We start from the raw sequence: 16,858 nt of genomic DNA, 5'->3' as shown, positions 1-16,858 counted from the left end.
CTTTCAACGTGGCCCCATCATAGGATGCCACCTTTCCAACAAGTTAGTTTGTCAAATTTCTGCCATGCTAGAGCTGCCCCGGTCAACTGTGCTGCTATTGTGAAGTGGAAACGTCTAGGAGCAATAACGGCTCAGCCGCAAAGTAGTAGGCCACACAAACTCATAGAAGGGAACCCCCCCCCCCTTGTACTGAATCGTGTAGAAATCATCTGTCCTTTGTTGCAACCCTCACTACCGAGTTCCAAACTGCCTCTGGAAGCAACGTCAGCACAAGAACTGTTCATCTGGAACTTCATGTAATGGGTTTCCATGGCCGAACAGCCACACACAAGCATAAGATCACCATGCGCAATGCCAAGCGTCGGCTGGAGAGGTGTAAAGCTCACCGTCATTGGACTCGGGAGCAGTGGAAACATGTTCTCTGGAGTGATGTGGCTGTTCGCTTCCCCATCTGGCAGTCGGGCGGATGAATATGGGTTTGGCATATGCCAGGAGAACACTACCCACTCCAATGCATAGAGCCAACTGTAAAATTTGGTGGAGGAGTAATAATGGTCTGGGGCTGTTTTTCATGGTTCAGGTTGGCCCCTTAGTTCCAGTGAAAGGAAATCTTAATGCTATGGCATACAATGACATTCTAGACGATTCTGTGCTTCCAACTTTGTGGCAACAGTTTGGGGAAGGCCCTTTCCTGTTTCGATATGACAATATCCCCGTGCACAAGCGAGGTCCATACAGAAATGGTTTGTCAGAATCAGTGTGGAATAACTTCACTGGCCTGCACAGAGCCCTGACCTCAACCCCATCTAACACCTTTGGGATGAATTTGAACGCTGACTGCGAGCCAGGCCTAATCGCCCAACATCAGTGCCCGACCTCACTAATGCTCTTGTGGCTGAGTGGAAGCAAGTCCCTTTTCCAACATCTAGTGGAAAGCCTTCACAGAAGAGTGGAGGCTGTTATAGCAGCAAAGGAGGCACCAACTCCATATTAATGGCCGTGATTTTGGAATGAGATGTTCGACGAGCAGGTGTCCGGATACTTTTGGCCATGTAGTGTACTTGGTGCACAGTAGACATATGGCTGAAACTGAGCTTATTTATTTAATGTTATAGTGGTCAATGAGTGCATAAAAAACATGTAGTACATTATCTTGTGGGTATGTGCAGGTTGTTGTTTTTTTTACAAGGTTGACAGTGCCAGTCCTAGCCAAAGCCACACCAGCTCCAAGCTAATTCTGCTTAGATATTCATCCATCAGCTAACATCTTTCCTAAACTACAACCACTCATTACATTGCAGGTTAACAGTGAATGTAAAACAAATGCAGCTGATCAGGGCTTCTACCTCACTCCCTTTTGTCTGTCTACAAGGCCTGCGTTTTACATAGGCAGTCCAATTATGATCATTGAACTAATTGGTCTTTTGATCAATCAGATCAAAAGATATGATTGGTCAAAAGACCAGAATTGAGCTGCCTTTGTAAACGCAGCCCTATTATTTCTCAAATAGGTACAGTATATGTGGTACTTAAGTTTTCAGTTTGTTTTGTGAAGTACTGTAAAGGCATTTGGTCACTAGGGAAGCAGTAAACTGCAGTTTGCAGATGAGTATTGATAATACTGATCTACTATTTGGATCCTGGTGTTTACTTATTTGTAATAACCTATAGTTTTTTTGTATATAGATAAAAGTTTATGGTTTCTGATGCAAATATACTGTTAGTGTTACAAATAAAAGTTGGCAACTGTGCTAAAAGATAACTCGGAGGCTGTGATACATCCATGCACCCACACGTTTAGAGAATCTCTGAGAAAAAAGTTTAATTTTCATGTTGAGGGAATCAAAAATATGCATTTCATCAATAAACATTGTATTATCCACAACTGTATACTAGAAAATACTGTAATTACCAACCAAAGTATTCTGTTTTTTTTATCATACAATTATGTACAACACATCTAGCATTAAAGGGATACTTCGATATTTTGGCAATGAAGCCCTTTGTTTACTTCCCCAGAGTCAGATGAACGGATACCATTTTTATTACTTAATTTAGGAAGTTAGCTCAGCGAGCCAATGCTAACTAGTGTTAGCGCGATGACTGGAAGTCTGTCATTGCGCTAACGCTAGTTAGCAACTTCCTTCAAACTGCAGACAGAAACATAAAAATGGATTCCATGAGTTCAGGGAAGTAGATAAAGGGGCTTCATTGCCCAAATCCTGAATAATCCCTTTAAAACTGATAGTAGCTCAATATTAAAAAGGAAAGATTTAAAGTTACCCATTTAGATGTTATCATATTTGTGCATCTCTGAGCAACGTTCTATCGATTCCCAGAGTCATTTCATGTTTATCGGAGCAATTCGACCTTCAAGCAGACAGAAAGAAATACAGTCGGTATGTAGAGTTTTACACATTTTTTTCCACTAATTGGTTTTATTTCAATATGATGCAAAACTCATCATACCCGGCTGTATTTCTGCCTGCTTGAACAGGGAATCTTGCCTTTAACGTCATTATGGCTGTGCTTACACAGACATCCCAATTATTAGTCAAATATCTGATCTGACTGGTCAAAAAAAATACTTGTAGAAAGATATCAAAATTGGGTTGCCGGTGTAAACGCAATCTCTCATCAAGATCAATCGAAAATGTATTTTCAATACATGCAGAGGTATAGTTTAAATATTCAAATAGAAGCAGGAGATCACTAGTGAACAAAGGCAGATGAGGAAACTCAGACACATTTTTTTGGGACCTGTGTTAGATAGGATCCTACTTCCTGTGGCGCACGTCCCTTGACCGAGATGGACAACCCAGGAGATAATCAGTGTTGTAATGAGAAAAACAACTCTCACACAGGTGATAAAGACTGAGGTTGTCAATAAGTTAGATTCTGTCCTTATCCCTCTGTAAGAACAGTCAATATTTGGTTACCTTTTGACAGAAACTCTGGAAACACAGATGTGAGCCTCATGCTATGATTCGATCTTATCAAAGAATCAAAACAACCAAACATGCTGCTTCACATAGTGACAAATACAAACCCACACTTCTAGAGCCACTCATTAGATTGCGAAATCCAATGTTGTGTGCTTTCACACATAAAGCAATCCTTTTGAATAAAGTCTGGAGGAAAATAAAATGTAATCAACAGCGTCAAAGCTCAAATGTTGGTTGCCATTTCATTTGACACCACACCAGAATAAATAGACTTCATTCAGGAAAACTAAACACACACTTGTTGACTATCCGAGGAATGTTTCAAGTGAGTTCTCATTATTTGCAGAGTGAGGAGCTGAACTCATCGCCTCATCCCTGCCGTCCACCACGCCTGGTTCTGGTGCTGTTTGACCACCGCCTGCTTCTCCTGAGGGCTGAAGTGCAGGATGGTCAGTATGGCTGTGAGGGTCTGCTGACGCCCCCTAGTGTCCTGAAGGGTGAGGAACTTGTAGATTACGTTCTTGAGGTACTCCAGGTTGGCCCCCTCCCTGCCCTGGTCCCTGTGCCGTTTGTCTAGCTGGCCGCGGAGCTCAGCCACCTCCTCGTCGTAACGCTCCCCGTTGGCGATCAGCCTCCCCTGCAGCTGGTGCACGTCCTCCTCCAGCCGGTGCTTCTGCCGCCGCAGTGAGCCGATCTCCACCTCCTTTCTCGCCAGCTGCTCGGCGTACAGGAGGAGCGTGGGCTCGTTGGGCCCCGCCAGCCGCAACGCCTGGGTGATGATGTCACTCTCCTCCTGCGCCGGGTCGTCTATGTTGTTGGCGTTTTTACTCCTGCCGACGTCCGCAGTCGCTCTGAAGTCCGCCCCTGTGTCTCCTTCGTCGCTGTGGTGGCCTCTGTAACCAGCAAGACTGTAGCCGATAGACTTTAGCTTCTCCAGCTCCTGGTCCTTCTCTTGCAGCAGGGCCATAGTGCGGTCCCTCTGCCGGTGCAGTTCTCCCTCCAGCCTGAGGAGGCTCTCTCTGTATTGGGCCTCAGCCTGGTCAAGCTCCTGTTTATGACCCTGCTGCAGCATCCCTATCCCCTGCTGACACTCCTCCAGCTCCCGGCAGTGCTTGGCCTCCGCCTTGTCGTCATGGATACGCAGGTTGATGTACTTCTCCTTGAGCTCAGCCAGCTGGTCACGGGCCTCCTCCAGCTCTTTGGCCAGGCTACAGTCTTTAGCGTTCTTGTTCTTCAGCACCACCTGCGCCCGCACCTTGTAGCGCTCAAACTCCTCCTTCAGCTGCCGCAGTTCCTGCTGGTAGTACAGCGCAGAGGCCTTCTCCCCGTCTGACGACTCCCCCCCGCTGCCCGTCCCCTGACCCAGCCGCCCCTCCATCTCATCCAGCTTCTCTATCTCAATGGTCTGCTCTGGATGGCTCTTCTGTGTGGCTAGCAGAAGAAGCCTCTTCACCTTCTCCATGCGCTCCTTCAGCACATTCACATCCAGGCTGGCCTCGTCCATGCTGAGGTCCAGCGGGGAGCCCCGGGTGGAAGCGGCAATGGCCAGGGTCTTGTTCTCCGTGTCCAGCTGCAGGATGCGCTCTCTCAGCCGGTGGGCATTCTGCTGGTCCCTCTGCCGGGCCTTCTCGCAGGCCCCAAGCAGCTCAGACACCTCAGACACCCGCAACTCCAGGCTGGCCACACGGCCCTCCTCCAGCTGGGATTGCTCCTGTAGACGCTCCTCTGCCTGCGACACCTGCAGATAGAGAAAAGACAGGCACATGACAGCCATGAGACATAAATAGACAATGGAAGACAACAGTTCATGTTTTGTGTTTCTTCCTTTCCCTGAAAAGCAAGTGTCCTTATAATGCCATGTTATTCTCTGCCATGGCATTTATATTTGATCAAGATATTTCTAATACAAGAGGACAAAGGTTGTTGAATACATTGTTAAAATTCAGATCATCAAATATTTTATATGTTCAAATCATTCACCTTAATACAGGATGCGGGGTGAATCCATTTGAACTCAATCACTTTCTGACAGCACCCCTTTTGATTCGAAGGAAACATTTCATACACATTTACCCATTATGAAAGTGCTCAGAAAGTGATGTTTTGATACTGAAAGCCAAAATAGTCAAGAGATAGTTGACCTATTTTGCATAACCCGAGACATCCATGTTTTCATCACTGGAAAATAAACTGTCGCGATTTATATCATTTAAAAGCTTAAACAGGCTTGTCAAAACTATTTCATAATTTCTTGGAGGATTTTTTAAAACATTTAAAAAAATATATATATATTTTTCCTGAAACGTTAATTATATAAATATGCATAAACTCAGATATTTTTTCATATTTGCATACGTTGTAGCTTAGACCCTAATTTACATAATCTAAGGTTTTTGCGTTTTGCCCGCCATCGGTTGAGACAACATGCTCTTTAATACAGGGTGAGTGTCAAGTTTTGGCTGAAAAATGTACTAAAATTGGAATAAAATGTATATGTCAACTTTCAAATGATAGCCAAAGATGGTTGGGGGTCCACACATCAGAGAATGTTGACTTGAATGGGAATATTGGTTTTAAATTAAACGTTCAATCCTCCATAGGAAATCTATTGAAATCATATAAATATAGATAATAGAATAGACATAACCATTTAAATTGACATTCGAGGGTGGGTGGACAGGCGGACCGCTTTTGTGGTAGTAATTAGTTCAATTGAAATGGTGTACCAGCTAAATTGCAGTGGTCTGAAGGGATAGGTCCATTCTATGAATTACATTTATGATTGGCCCCCAACCTGTATTCAAGAGCATGTTGTGTCTCAACCGATGGCAGGCACAACACAAACACCTCAGCTGATGTAAAGTAGGGTCTAAGCTACAAATCTAAAAAATACAAATAAAATCAGAGTACACGTTTTTAGATAACTGATGTTGAAAGTTAATTAGATCATTTAAAGAAATGATCGAAGTTTAACAACCCTGTTTGGAAGCTTTGAAATGATATCAAACTGAATGTTTTACTGTGATGAAGACGTGGATGTCTAATGGTATGGGTATTTCCATCTTTAAATGGACACGAGCAACAACATGTGAAGTGCCGTCTTTCGGATGGGACGTTAAAAAGGGTGTCCTGACTCAATAAAGATCCCATAGCACTGATCGTAATAGTAGGGGTGTTAACCCCGGTGTTGTGGCCAAATTCCCCATCTGGCCCGCATACCATCATGGCCACCTAATCATCCCCAGCTTCCAACTGGCTCCCCCAGATTTCTGTGAAATTACATTTTTCAACCATTTTCCACCCTACAAATTAGGAATAAGCAAAGGCTTTGATATCTAGTCAAACAAATGGAAAAGGAGTCAGACAAAATCTACTAGAAAAAGTCTTAAAACACAATAATGTTGAAGTAAAGACCGCTGCCAACTAATATAAACATTTAATTTTGGATAAATTTGCCTCCTGTAAATTTAATAAGCATTATCTTCTGTAAATGTAATAAACATTGCCTTGTGCATTGTAATTCTAATATTAAGATATTTTTCAAATTTCTCTCCCTCATGGGGGAGGATAATGAAAGTTTACAGAACTAACAAGGTAGACCTACCAATTAGGTTTTTACTGATATCAGTTTGTTAATGAATTAAGTGATTCAAACTCGTTATTCTTTTACCAAATCGGTAATGGAATTACTGAAAAATCTGTATCAGAATTACTGCAATTGAATTGGCTACAATCTCCCGACTCTTGACACCTGCCCCCTTTCCATTTACTGTAAAAAGCATCCTCGCCCACTGAGCACCGACCACTGAGCACCAGATGTCCACAGACGTTGAAAAGTTGTTGAAATTTGGTCAGTCCGCCCAGGCCAGACCAAATCTGAACCAATCATAGACTTCTGTTTCACAAGTTTGGACAGTACAGAAGAGCACACAGTACAGTAAAGAACAGTATTATGTACTTCATTGTACTGTACTGAACTCTACTGTGATGTCCAAACATACGACTATGATTGGTTCAGATTTGGTCGGGTAAAGACCAACCAAATGCAGTCTTGTTTGGGGGCAGAGCTCAATATAATAATAGCCAGTGTGTAGAATACCCAAATGTGCAAAAGAAAGATATTATGCATGTTCACATTCGTGTATCTATTCAGGATACATCACCAGGAAAATGATATTCATAACCATAATTATGCATTTCTGGATTGTATAGATCAGGGACCGGTGTACAGTGCCTTGTGAAAGTATTCGGCCCCCTTGAACTTTGCGACCTTTTGCCACATTTCAGGCTTCAAACATAAAGATATAAAACTGTATTTTTTTGTGAAGGATCAACAACAAGTGGGACACAATCATGAAGTGGAACGACATTTATTGGATATTTCAAACTTTTTTAACAAATCAAAAACGGAAAAATTGGGCGTGCAAAATTATTCAGCCCCCTTAAGTTAATACTTTGTAGCGCCACCTTTTGCTGCGATTACAGCTGTAAGTCGCTTGGGGTATGTCTCTATCAGTTTTGCACATCGAGACACTGACATTTTTTCCCATTCCTCCTTGCAAAACAGCTCGAGCTCAGTGAGGTTGGATGGAGAGCATTTGTGAACAGCAGTTTTCAGTTCTTTCCACAGATTCTCGATTGGATTCAGGTCTGGACTTTGACTTGGCCATTCTAACACCTGGATATGTTTATTTTTGAACCATTCCATTGTAGATTTTGCTTTATGTTTTGGATCATTGTCTTGTTGGAAGACAAATCTCTGCAAAAGACCTGAGACTGGGACAGACTCCATCAGGTTTTCTTCCAGAATGGTCCTGTATTTGGCTCCATCCATCTTCCCATCAATTTTAACCATCTTCCCTGTCCCTGCTGAAGAAAAGCAGGCCCAAACCATGATGCTGCCACCACCATGTTTGACAGTGGGGATGGTGTGTTCAGCTGTGTTGCTTTTACACCAAACATAACGTTTTGCATTGTTGCCAAAAAGTTCAATTTTGGTTTCATCTGACCAGAGCACCTTCTTCCACATGTTTGGTGTGTCTCCCAGGTGGCTTGTGGCAAACTTTAAACAACACTTTTTATGGATATCTTTAAGAAATGGCTTTCTTCTTGCCACTCTTCCATAAAGGCCAGATTTGTGTAATATACGACTGATTGTTGTCCTATGGACAGAGTCTCCCACCTCAGCTGTAGATCTCTGCAGTTCATCCAGAGTGATCATGGGCCTCTTGGCTGCATCTCTGATCAGTCTTCTCCTTGTATGAGCTGAAAGTTTAGAGGGACGGCCAGGTCTTGGTAGATTTGCAGTGGTCTGATACTCCTTCCATTTCAATATTATCGCTTGCACAGTGCTCCTTGGGATGTTTAAAGCTTGGGAAATCTTTTTGTATCCAAATCCGGCTTTAAACTTCTTCACAACAGTATCTCGGACCTGCCTGGTGTGTTCCTTGTTCTTCATGATGCTCTCTGCGCTTTTAACGGACCTCTGAGACTATCACAGTGCAGGTGCATTTATACGGAGACTTGATTACACACAGGTGGATTGTATTTATCATCATTAGTCATTTAGGTCAACATTGGATCATTCAGAGATCCTCACTGAACTTCTGGAGAGCGTTTGCTGCACTGAAAGTAAAGGGGCTGAATAATTTTGCACGCCCAATTTTTCAGTTTTTGATTTGTTAAAAAAGTTTGAAATATCCAATAAATGTCGTTCCACTTCATGATTGTGTCCCACTTGTTGTTGATTCTTCACAAAAAAAATACAGTTTTATATCTTTATGCTTGAAGCCTGAAATGTGGCAAAAGGTCGCAAAGTTCAAGGGGGCCGAATACTTTCGCAAGGCACTGTAAATCCACTTCACCTACTGTGGTTCAATAACCAACGTTTTTTTTTTGTTAAACTCAAGGTGTTATATCATAGCACAACACCCCATTCTTTCTGCACATCTTTGAATCTTAATTCAGAGCAGACATTTAACAGTGTTTGGAAAATGTTGTCGCATAAAAAAAATACAGCTGGGAGATTTTACTGTAATTCTGTTACCAAACTTTGCACAGTTCTTCCAGTTTTTGTGAAATTCTGTGTAAATTGTTCAAAGTAGTCCTTGTGCATCGAGTTGCATGGAATGTTAAACTTGGAAATTAACGGTCTTGTTTAGCATACATTTTAAAGTGGAACATCACAGTCATAGCGTAATTCCGTTACCATTGAATTGCCTGTATGAAAAATGGGTCACTTTGAGTACCTTTATCTCCTGAATGTTTTGGCATTCAGGGCCAAAGAGTCCCTTTCTGACCACTACTCCATGAGGAAACATACATGGAAAGTGTTGTTTAAATACTGTTAAAATGTGATTGAATTCAAATGGATTTACTGTACCGTCTTTCCTAATCATGACCATACCTTTCTGATCTCATGCTGCATCTGCTGCTGAAAGTGGTTCTTGAGTGCCGTCAGCTCCCTCTGCAGCTCCTCCACCCGGGGGTCTGGCTTGTTCCTCTCCGCCTCCGCAGTCTGCAGGCTCCTCCTCATCTCCTCCCTCTGCTGGGTCACCTCTTTTAGCCGGGCCTCATAATCGTGCCCCCGATCTGCGGCCTGTGTGACTTCCAGCAGGACCACCCTGGCGTCCTCCAGCCGAAGCTCGGCATCCTGCCTCTGGCCTCTCTCCTCCTGCAGCAATTTCTGGAGCTCTCTGAGCATGTGGGCGTGGTCACCCTGCTCCTGCTCTCTCTCATGTTGCTGGGTTATAACCCGAGCCTTGCTCTCCGCCAGCTGCTCATGCAAGGCATGGATCTCGGCTTCATGTTGCCTCCTGGACTCCTCCAGCCTCCCCTGGAGCTCATCCATGTCCTGCTTGATCTTCCGCTTGTCAGCCTGGAAGTTGGCCTCCATCCTGGACTTTTCCTGCGTGACCGTGGCCAGGGAGCTGGTCAGGGTGGTCAGCTGGGTCTTCAGCTGAAGAACCCTCCGGTCAACCTCCATAGACAAGGTGGGTGGGGGTGTAAGGTGCTGCTGAACCTCAGACCCTCCACTACTGCTGGAGCTGATACCACTCTCTGACCCATTAGCCTCCTCAGACCTCTGGGACACTGAGGGGCCTCCAGGCCCGGTCGCCCCCATCTCTCCTGGGCTACTACCCTGCACCTCTTCAGCCTGGTCGCCCTTGGTGCTCCCACTGGTAATGCTGGTAGCAGTGTCGGCGGAGGCTGCTGTGTCCAGACTGTCCTCGCTGTGCATGGAGCAGTGATCATCTTGTAATTCAGAGGTCAAATGGCTGCCACTGGCAGAGCCGTCATCTCCACGCTGGCTGAGGTCGACCTCCTGGGAGACAGTCAGTACCTTCAGACTAGCTTCCAGAGCCTCCTTCTCCTTCAGCAGGCTCTTGTAGGCCCTGACCACATCCTTGAAGCGTGTTTGATACTGGACCATCTGCTTTCTCTGAGTCTCTATGGTGTCCACAAGCTCCTTCTTGCTGGGGCCACCCCCAAAGCTCATCCCAAACTTCTCCATGGCTCAGTGGGTTTTTGGTTTTATTTTCAGTTGCTTGACTTCCAACTGGGATCCATGATTACTGGCTCAAACAAAAACCCTGCATGGAATATAGTAAGAGGAACCATTGTTAGACAGCATCATAAAACAGTAGCAAGCTAACGCTAGTGCCAAAGATACACTGGATTCAGAAAGTAATCATACCCCTAGACTTATTCCACATTTTGTTGTGTTTCAACCCAAATGTAAAATCGATTAAATCCCACCCCCCCATCCTCACGATCCCCCATGAAGACGAAGTGAAAAATGTTTAGAAATTTTTGCAAATATATTTAAAATAAAATATAGACATCTAATTTACATAAGTATTCACACCCCAGAATCAATAGTTTGTAGAAACACCTTTGTTGGCAATTACAGCTTTAAGTTGTCTTGGGTATGTCTATCAGCTTTACACATCTGGATTTGGGGGATTTTCTCCCATTCTTCTTTGCAGATTTTCTCAAACTCTGTCAATGGTCGTGAACAGCAGTCTTCAAGTATTTCCACAGGGATTCAAGTCTGGGCTTTGTCTGGGCCACTCGAGGACTTTCACATTATTGTTCTGAAGCCATTCCAGTGTTGCTTTGGCTGTATGCGTGACGTCATTGTCCTGTTGGAATGGAATTCTCCCCCAGTCTAATGTCAGTTGCATTCTGAAGCAGGTTCTCTTCAAGGATTTTCCTGTATTTGGCTCAATTAACGGGTGATGAGCTATGACTGGTTCTCTCCAGACACAGCACTTTGCATTCAGGCCAAAGAGTTAACGTAGTATCTCAGCAGACGACTGAATCTTTTGCCGTATGATCTGTGTCTTTCACATACTTTTTTGCAAACAACAGGCGTTCTGTCATGTGCCTTTTTCTCATGAGTGGCTTCCGTCTTGCCCAACGCCCAATTGGTGAAGTGCTGCAGAGACTGTTGTCCTTCTGGCAGGTTCTCCCATCTTAGTCAAGGAACTACGTAGTTCTGTCAGAGTGGTCATTGGGTACTTGGTCACCTCTTAGACCTAGATCATGGTCTTTCTTACCCGGTTGCTCAGTTTTGTTGCACGGCCAGCTCTAGGCAGTCTGGGTTGTTCCCATATTCTTGTCCATTTCCCCAATGATGGAGATCCCTGTGCTCTTGGAAACTTTCAACACTCTAGAAATGGTTCTATACCCTTCCCCAGATATATGTCTCATGACAATTCTATCTCTGAGATCTACATACAGTTCCTTGGACTTCGTGGTATAGTTTCTGCTCTGACATGCAATGTTAACTGTGGGGCCTTATATTAGGCAGGTATGTTTCTTTCTAAATCATATCCAAACAATTGAATTGGCCACAGGTGGTCTCCAATCAAGTTGCAGCGACATCTCAAGGATGTTCAAAGATATTTGGATGTACCTGATGTCAATTTGGAGTGTCATGCAAAGGGCGATGTCATGTAAATGAGCGATGTCTATATTTCATTTTCAATAAATGTGCTCAAATTTTCTAAAAAACATGGGTGACAATTATTTTTATTTAATACATTTTGAATTCAGGCTGTAACAAATGTGTAATAAGTCAAGTGGTATGAATTCTTTCTGAAGCACTCTGTGTTCGTGTTGTCTACTGGTCTGTTTACTTTACAAGAAATATTTCAACCGACATGGGCAGACTAGTTGCAAATAATAATAATGTATTATTCGAAAGCTAACATTAGCTATGCTAAACTACACAACAATCTGGAATGGTCTTCGCGAAAGACCTCTCTCTCGCCCTCCTCGACAGCATACAATTTGCAACAACCAGTTCGATACACCAATGTACAATCAAAATTACACTAATATAATCAGGATGTGCAATGTCATAACTTTAAAGTAAACTCACATTCGGAATACGACGTGTCAACAAATGACGGTTTCCAAGCTACTTCCTGTTCTTCACAGTGGGATTTTTTTTTTATGTGAAATTTCTTTTTACTAGAAGCAGTCTTTAAAAGCGGCCATTTTGCGAAGGTCGAAATAATCCCTTATCTGTCATATACAGAGAATATTATCTGTATTCAACATTCTCAATGAACGACTTCTGTATATTTTCATATTTTGATACTGTACACTATATGCATTGTACAATGAAAAGCTCAAAAAACGACAGCTACATGGTTCAAAAATGAAGGAGAGAGTCTGTGAATAAAGTTGTGTGGAAGCCCTGACGTCATATATTCCGCGTTGGCCTGGACGTGGCATCTGAGAAGACTGAGAAAGGGAAGCTGCACCCACTCTCTGTCTGGTTACAATAAACACCTTTGGTTTTCTATTTTATTATCGTCACGCGGAGCTCTTTCACATCATGGGGCTCACAATTTCGTCGATATTTTCCAGGCTTTTTGGCAAGAAACAGATGAGGATACTTATGGGTGAGCAATCCTCTTATCAACCTGGCCAAGGAACTAGCTGGCTGCTAGTTAACGTTAGCTAGCTAGTGGGAGGGGGTTTCCATATCAGGGATATACTTAGATTTTTGTGACATATTAGTTATAGTAAACTACCTGTTCACATGTCTTGTAACGTAAACATTACTCGTTTGAGAGCAATCGGAGTAAAAACACAGACGAGCTAGGATAACACTCCGGCTTAGACGGAAAATGGCTAGCTATTGCACAATAATTACTGAGTTTGTTCACCTAATACCAACAAATGGCTTAGCTACGTCATATCTCAGGTCTATCTATACAAGTTGGTAGATGTAGTGAACTTTTAATAGGTCTATAGTTTTCAACACAAGGCATCTAGAATCGTGTCCATCCCTCTTGCCATAACGTGTACACATATTTGTTGGACAGCTTATATTTTGGGGTTGTGGATGCTGCTCCTAATTTGAGCTAAAGGCTCAGATTCTACCCTATATATTTATATACGTTGTCCAAATCATTGCAGAGGGATTTCATTTGACACGGAGACAGACATGTTTTGTAATAGATGCCTATCTCTTTCATGAAGTTGCAGTACAATACGTTTGTCTTGCTTGTTTTTTTGGGGGTAGGTTACTTATTTTCAATTAAAAAAAAATCGATATGGATTTATTATGATTGAGAAGTTTGACATTACTCTTTTCTTCTGTAGTTGGTTTGGACGCTGCTGGAAAGACCACTATTCTCTACAAACTGAAGCTGGGGGAGATTGTAACCACAATTCCCACCATTGGTAAGAAAAACTCTGGCTATGACCAGAGCCAAAGATGGATAGATCTCTAGCATACACAACCATATCTAAAACATGGGCCCTCTCAGCTCCTGGCAGACTGTCTTTAAAAGCATCTCTTCAGTAATCTGATTTAAATGGGTGACTTGCTTTCTCATGGAGCTTGTGGGCAAATGATTAAGATTTCTTTTGATGTCTTGTCCTGTGACTGATGTAGCATGACACACACACACTGAGCCAAATCTTTCAGGAATGTAGGCCTACCTTGTTTAATGTTCATGAAATGGTCAATAAGGTCCATACAGAGCTGTGCACTCAACAATTCAGTCTTTCAAATTTCAGCAAAAAAAAAAATTTGGGGACATGACAGTGAGGTATAGAACTGGAGCTGAATGGTTTTAAGCCTTGCATAACCATAGTTCTGGGACAAAGAACAGTAGATGGCTACACTGCCTCCATGCTCCAGAGCTGTTGGGGCTTGCTGTGTGAGTGGGCTCTTTTGATGGAGCAGATTGGTCGATAAGTGTCTAAACTCCTAGACAAAATAAGTAGGGAAGAAAATAATGGTTTGTCACACCTGAGATCAGACAGAATTGGGTCACCATTCCATCGTTTTTCAATTTGAGCTACAGGTAATAGTTTACTCCTATTGCAAAATTGGTTTTAATTAGCTTACCATTTTATACAGAAACTTATTTCTAGCATAATGATCTAGATCGGAGCTGTTTATGCTGGTAGAGGTCAGACTGGTGACTCTGGATCTAGTCTCTGTGAATTCCTGTTGCTGATGCGCTCTCTCGCTCTTTGGTGACTGAGCAGGTTTTAACGTGGAGACTGTTGAGTACAAGAACATTTGTTTCACCGTGTGGGATGTGGGCGGTCAGGACAAGATCCGCCCCCTCTGGAGGCACTACTTCCAGAACACGCAGGTATGACACACCTGTGACAGCAGTGATGTCATCATAGCATATCTTTAATATCTTAATTCAACTATACAAATGGTGCTAGAATCCATATGTGTCAGAATGGACCCTGTCAAAATAACCCTTGTTTATCTTAATAGCTAGGTGAATATATATAGAGTAGACAAAGTACATAACAGTAGCCTGACTCCCCTGTGAACCTTGACTTCACAGGGCCTTATCTTCGTAGTGGACAGCAACGACAGAGAGAGAGTAGCAGAGTCGGCAGAGGAGCTGTCTAAAATGGTAAGTGTTGCATACATGTCTATTTATAAGATACTGTTTTTGGTCAAGGAACAGTATGCTTTTTGTGTTGGCATTTTACCATATTACTGTAAAAAGGAACCTAAAACTGAGCTCATGGTTGACATGGGAAAATAAACAGTAATTCAGTGGTAAGTAATGCTGTTATTTATATAATTGCCATTGTGACTGATCATTCATCATCCATGTTGACACACACAGCCTTCTGTGGCTTCCCATTGACAATGGCTGCCTCCATAAATGTTTTCCTCACCCTTGTTATCCCTACCAATTTTCTAATATATTTATCTCTCTCTACAGCTGCAGGAGGATGAGTTGAGGGAGGCAGTGTTGCTGGTGTTTGCAAACAAACAGGACCTGCCCAACGCTATGGCAGTGAGCGACCTCACAGACAAACTGGGCCTGCAGAGCTTGCGCAGCAGAGTTGTGAGCATATCTCTCTCTCATGCACACACACTTTAACAGTCCTTCCAAAGAGTTGTACAGTAAAATGTATTTCTGACCAGATAAAAATGTGATCCATTTAGTATACACTGGCAATGCAGAGTTATTCATAAGTATGACATTACTGGCTTTTATGTACAGCAACTCATTATGTGTCTCTCCTTCCAGTGGCATGTCCAGGCTACCTGTGCTACCCAGGGCACTGGGCTATACGAAGGACTGGACTGGCTTTCCAACGAGCTGTCGAAACGCTAAAGAATGGAGAAATCGCAGGACCGGAGCGAACGAGATCTGAACACGTGAGCAAGAGAAGGGGTGCAGGCTGAGCATTTCATCAATGGAAGAAGAAAAAAAACTGCAACTTTTAAAACGATCAGTGTGTCTGTCTGGTAAAACTTGCAGTTATGGACTTTGTGATCAGTTCCTGTTCTGAAGCCTTCTTTCATCATTCTTCCCTTTTATTCCCATTATTGTCAAACCTGCAGATGTCTCTTAGACTGTTTCTTCCTTTATGCCCCCCAACTTCCTCAACAGTAAAATTGGTTTTAAGTTGCATGTTTTAAAAAAAAAACAGATTCACATGATGGTTGTGTGCGGATGTTGATCGTTGAGGAATGGAAGGGTGGGCCACTAGGTTTTGTTGGTTGGGGTGGGGGTTATTTGGATACCGGAATTTGTTTGGAAACAGTATATGGGGGAGGGGCGGGGTTTTGAATGCAAAACCCCTCTGGCCTTCCCTGACTGAGTCATTCCAGGGAGCTGAACCTGGAGGCCATTTCCATTCCTAGACAATGTGAAGAGAGCAGGACCTTCAGTCATTTCAAAGGCCATTATGATGCAATAAAATGTTATTTTTCTTTTCTCAACTGTTGAAACATTGTCTTCTGAGTGCGAGATGGGACATAGTTGGTCATGAAGGAATGGAGAATCTTGAGATGTGGCCCTGGTTCAAATAGTGGTGGATGTTTCTTCATAACTTTAACCTAACAACCGGTTCAGTTTTAGTTTGTACGTTTTAAGCAAAGAGAGCAGATTCTTCGGTTTATCAACAACAGTTCCATGCCAATTTACATTTCCCTCTTAATTTTCAGATTCAAATCCTTAGATATTTTCATTATGACTTGCTTTGAAGCTGCAATGTGTAACTTTTTGTGAACCTGACCAAATTCCGATGTAAGTTAGATATGTAATTCATTGAAAGCAAGCCTAGTTAAATAAAAATAGACAAGTCAGTTAAGAACAAATGACTTACAATGACGGCCTACCCCGGACGACGCTGGGCCAATTGTGCTGCCTGCCTATGGGGCTCTCAGTCACAGCTGAATGTGATACAGCCAAGACGCAGTAGATTTGTTCACTTTCTATGCTTCACCTTCCATTTAGTTTTTGCATTTTACTTTCAGTTTTGTACAACAGCTGAAAATATATTTTTGGGTTATGGAAAAAATATTTCAAGTTTAAATGCTACAATGATTCCCCACCCTATGCTTTATGGTTTTGTCACAAACTGAAATTAGGCAAACTATTACAATTTTAGCAACC

At 42.8% G+C, this 16,858-nt stretch overlaps 2 protein-coding genes across 4 annotated transcripts; one reads left to right on the top strand and one right to left on the bottom strand.

The window, feature by feature from the left end:
* Positions 1-1,800: 1,800 nt before the first annotated feature.
* On the bottom strand, positions 1,801-12,489 carry LOC110490204 (GRIP and coiled-coil domain-containing protein 1). Of its 3 annotated transcripts, none has more exons than XM_021563456.2 (3): positions 12,334-12,489; positions 9,352-10,537; positions 1,801-4,683 (listed from the first exon to the last, which is right to left on the bottom strand). In XM_021563456.2, the coding sequence occupies exons 2-3, from the start codon at positions 10,456-10,458 to the stop codon at positions 3,307-3,309; spliced, it is 2,484 nt and encodes an 827-aa protein (XP_021419131.2). In that variant the 5' UTR covers positions 10,459-10,537; positions 12,334-12,489; the 3' UTR covers positions 1,801-3,306. The 3 variants fall into 3 exon arrangements, with proteins under 3 accessions (XP_021419131.2, XP_036800377.1, XP_021419132.2); XM_036944482.1 differs by lacking the exon at positions 12,334-12,489 and adding an exon at positions 11,507-11,732; XM_021563457.2 differs by lacking the exon at positions 12,334-12,489 and adding an exon at positions 10,840-11,407.
* A 164-nt stretch (positions 12,490-12,653) lies between these two features.
* On the top strand, positions 12,654-16,182 carry LOC110490207 (ADP-ribosylation factor 4). The gene is made up of 6 exons (XM_021563463.2): positions 12,654-12,862; positions 13,569-13,649; positions 14,466-14,575; positions 14,783-14,854; positions 15,173-15,298; positions 15,485-16,182. The coding sequence occupies exons 1-6, from the start codon at positions 12,796-12,798 to the stop codon at positions 15,569-15,571; spliced, it is 543 nt and encodes a 180-aa protein (XP_021419138.1). The 5' UTR covers positions 12,654-12,795; the 3' UTR covers positions 15,572-16,182.
* Positions 16,183-16,858: the final 676 nt, after the last annotated feature.

The sequence above is a fragment of the Oncorhynchus mykiss genome, chromosome 15 (genome assembly GCF_013265735.2).
Source record: "Oncorhynchus mykiss isolate Arlee chromosome 15, USDA_OmykA_1.1, whole genome shotgun sequence".
Classification (NCBI taxonomy): domain Eukaryota; kingdom Metazoa; phylum Chordata; class Actinopteri; order Salmoniformes; family Salmonidae; genus Oncorhynchus; species Oncorhynchus mykiss.
This window is presented reverse-complemented; position numbering and strand designations above follow the sequence as displayed.

Coding starts and splice junctions, on each gene's coding strand:
- LOC110490204 (XM_021563456.2), bottom strand. CDS start 10,458: ATGGAGAAGTTTGGGATGAGCTTTGGGGGTGGCCCCAGCAAGAAGGAG. Junction 4,684..9,351: donor TGCAGCATGAGATCAGAAAG/GTATGGTCATGA, acceptor CTCTATCTGCAG/GTGTCGCAGGCAGAGGAGCG.
- LOC110490207 (XM_021563463.2), top strand. CDS start 12,796: ATGGGGCTCACAATTTCGTCGATATTTTCCAGGCTTTTTGGCAAGAAA. Junction 13,650..14,465: donor AACCACAATTCCCACCATTG/GTAAGAAAAACT, acceptor GTGACTGAGCAG/GTTTTAACGTGGAGACTGTT. Junction 15,299..15,484: donor AGAGCTTGCGCAGCAGAGTT/GTGAGCATATCT, acceptor CTCTCCTTCCAG/TGGCATGTCCAGGCTACCTG.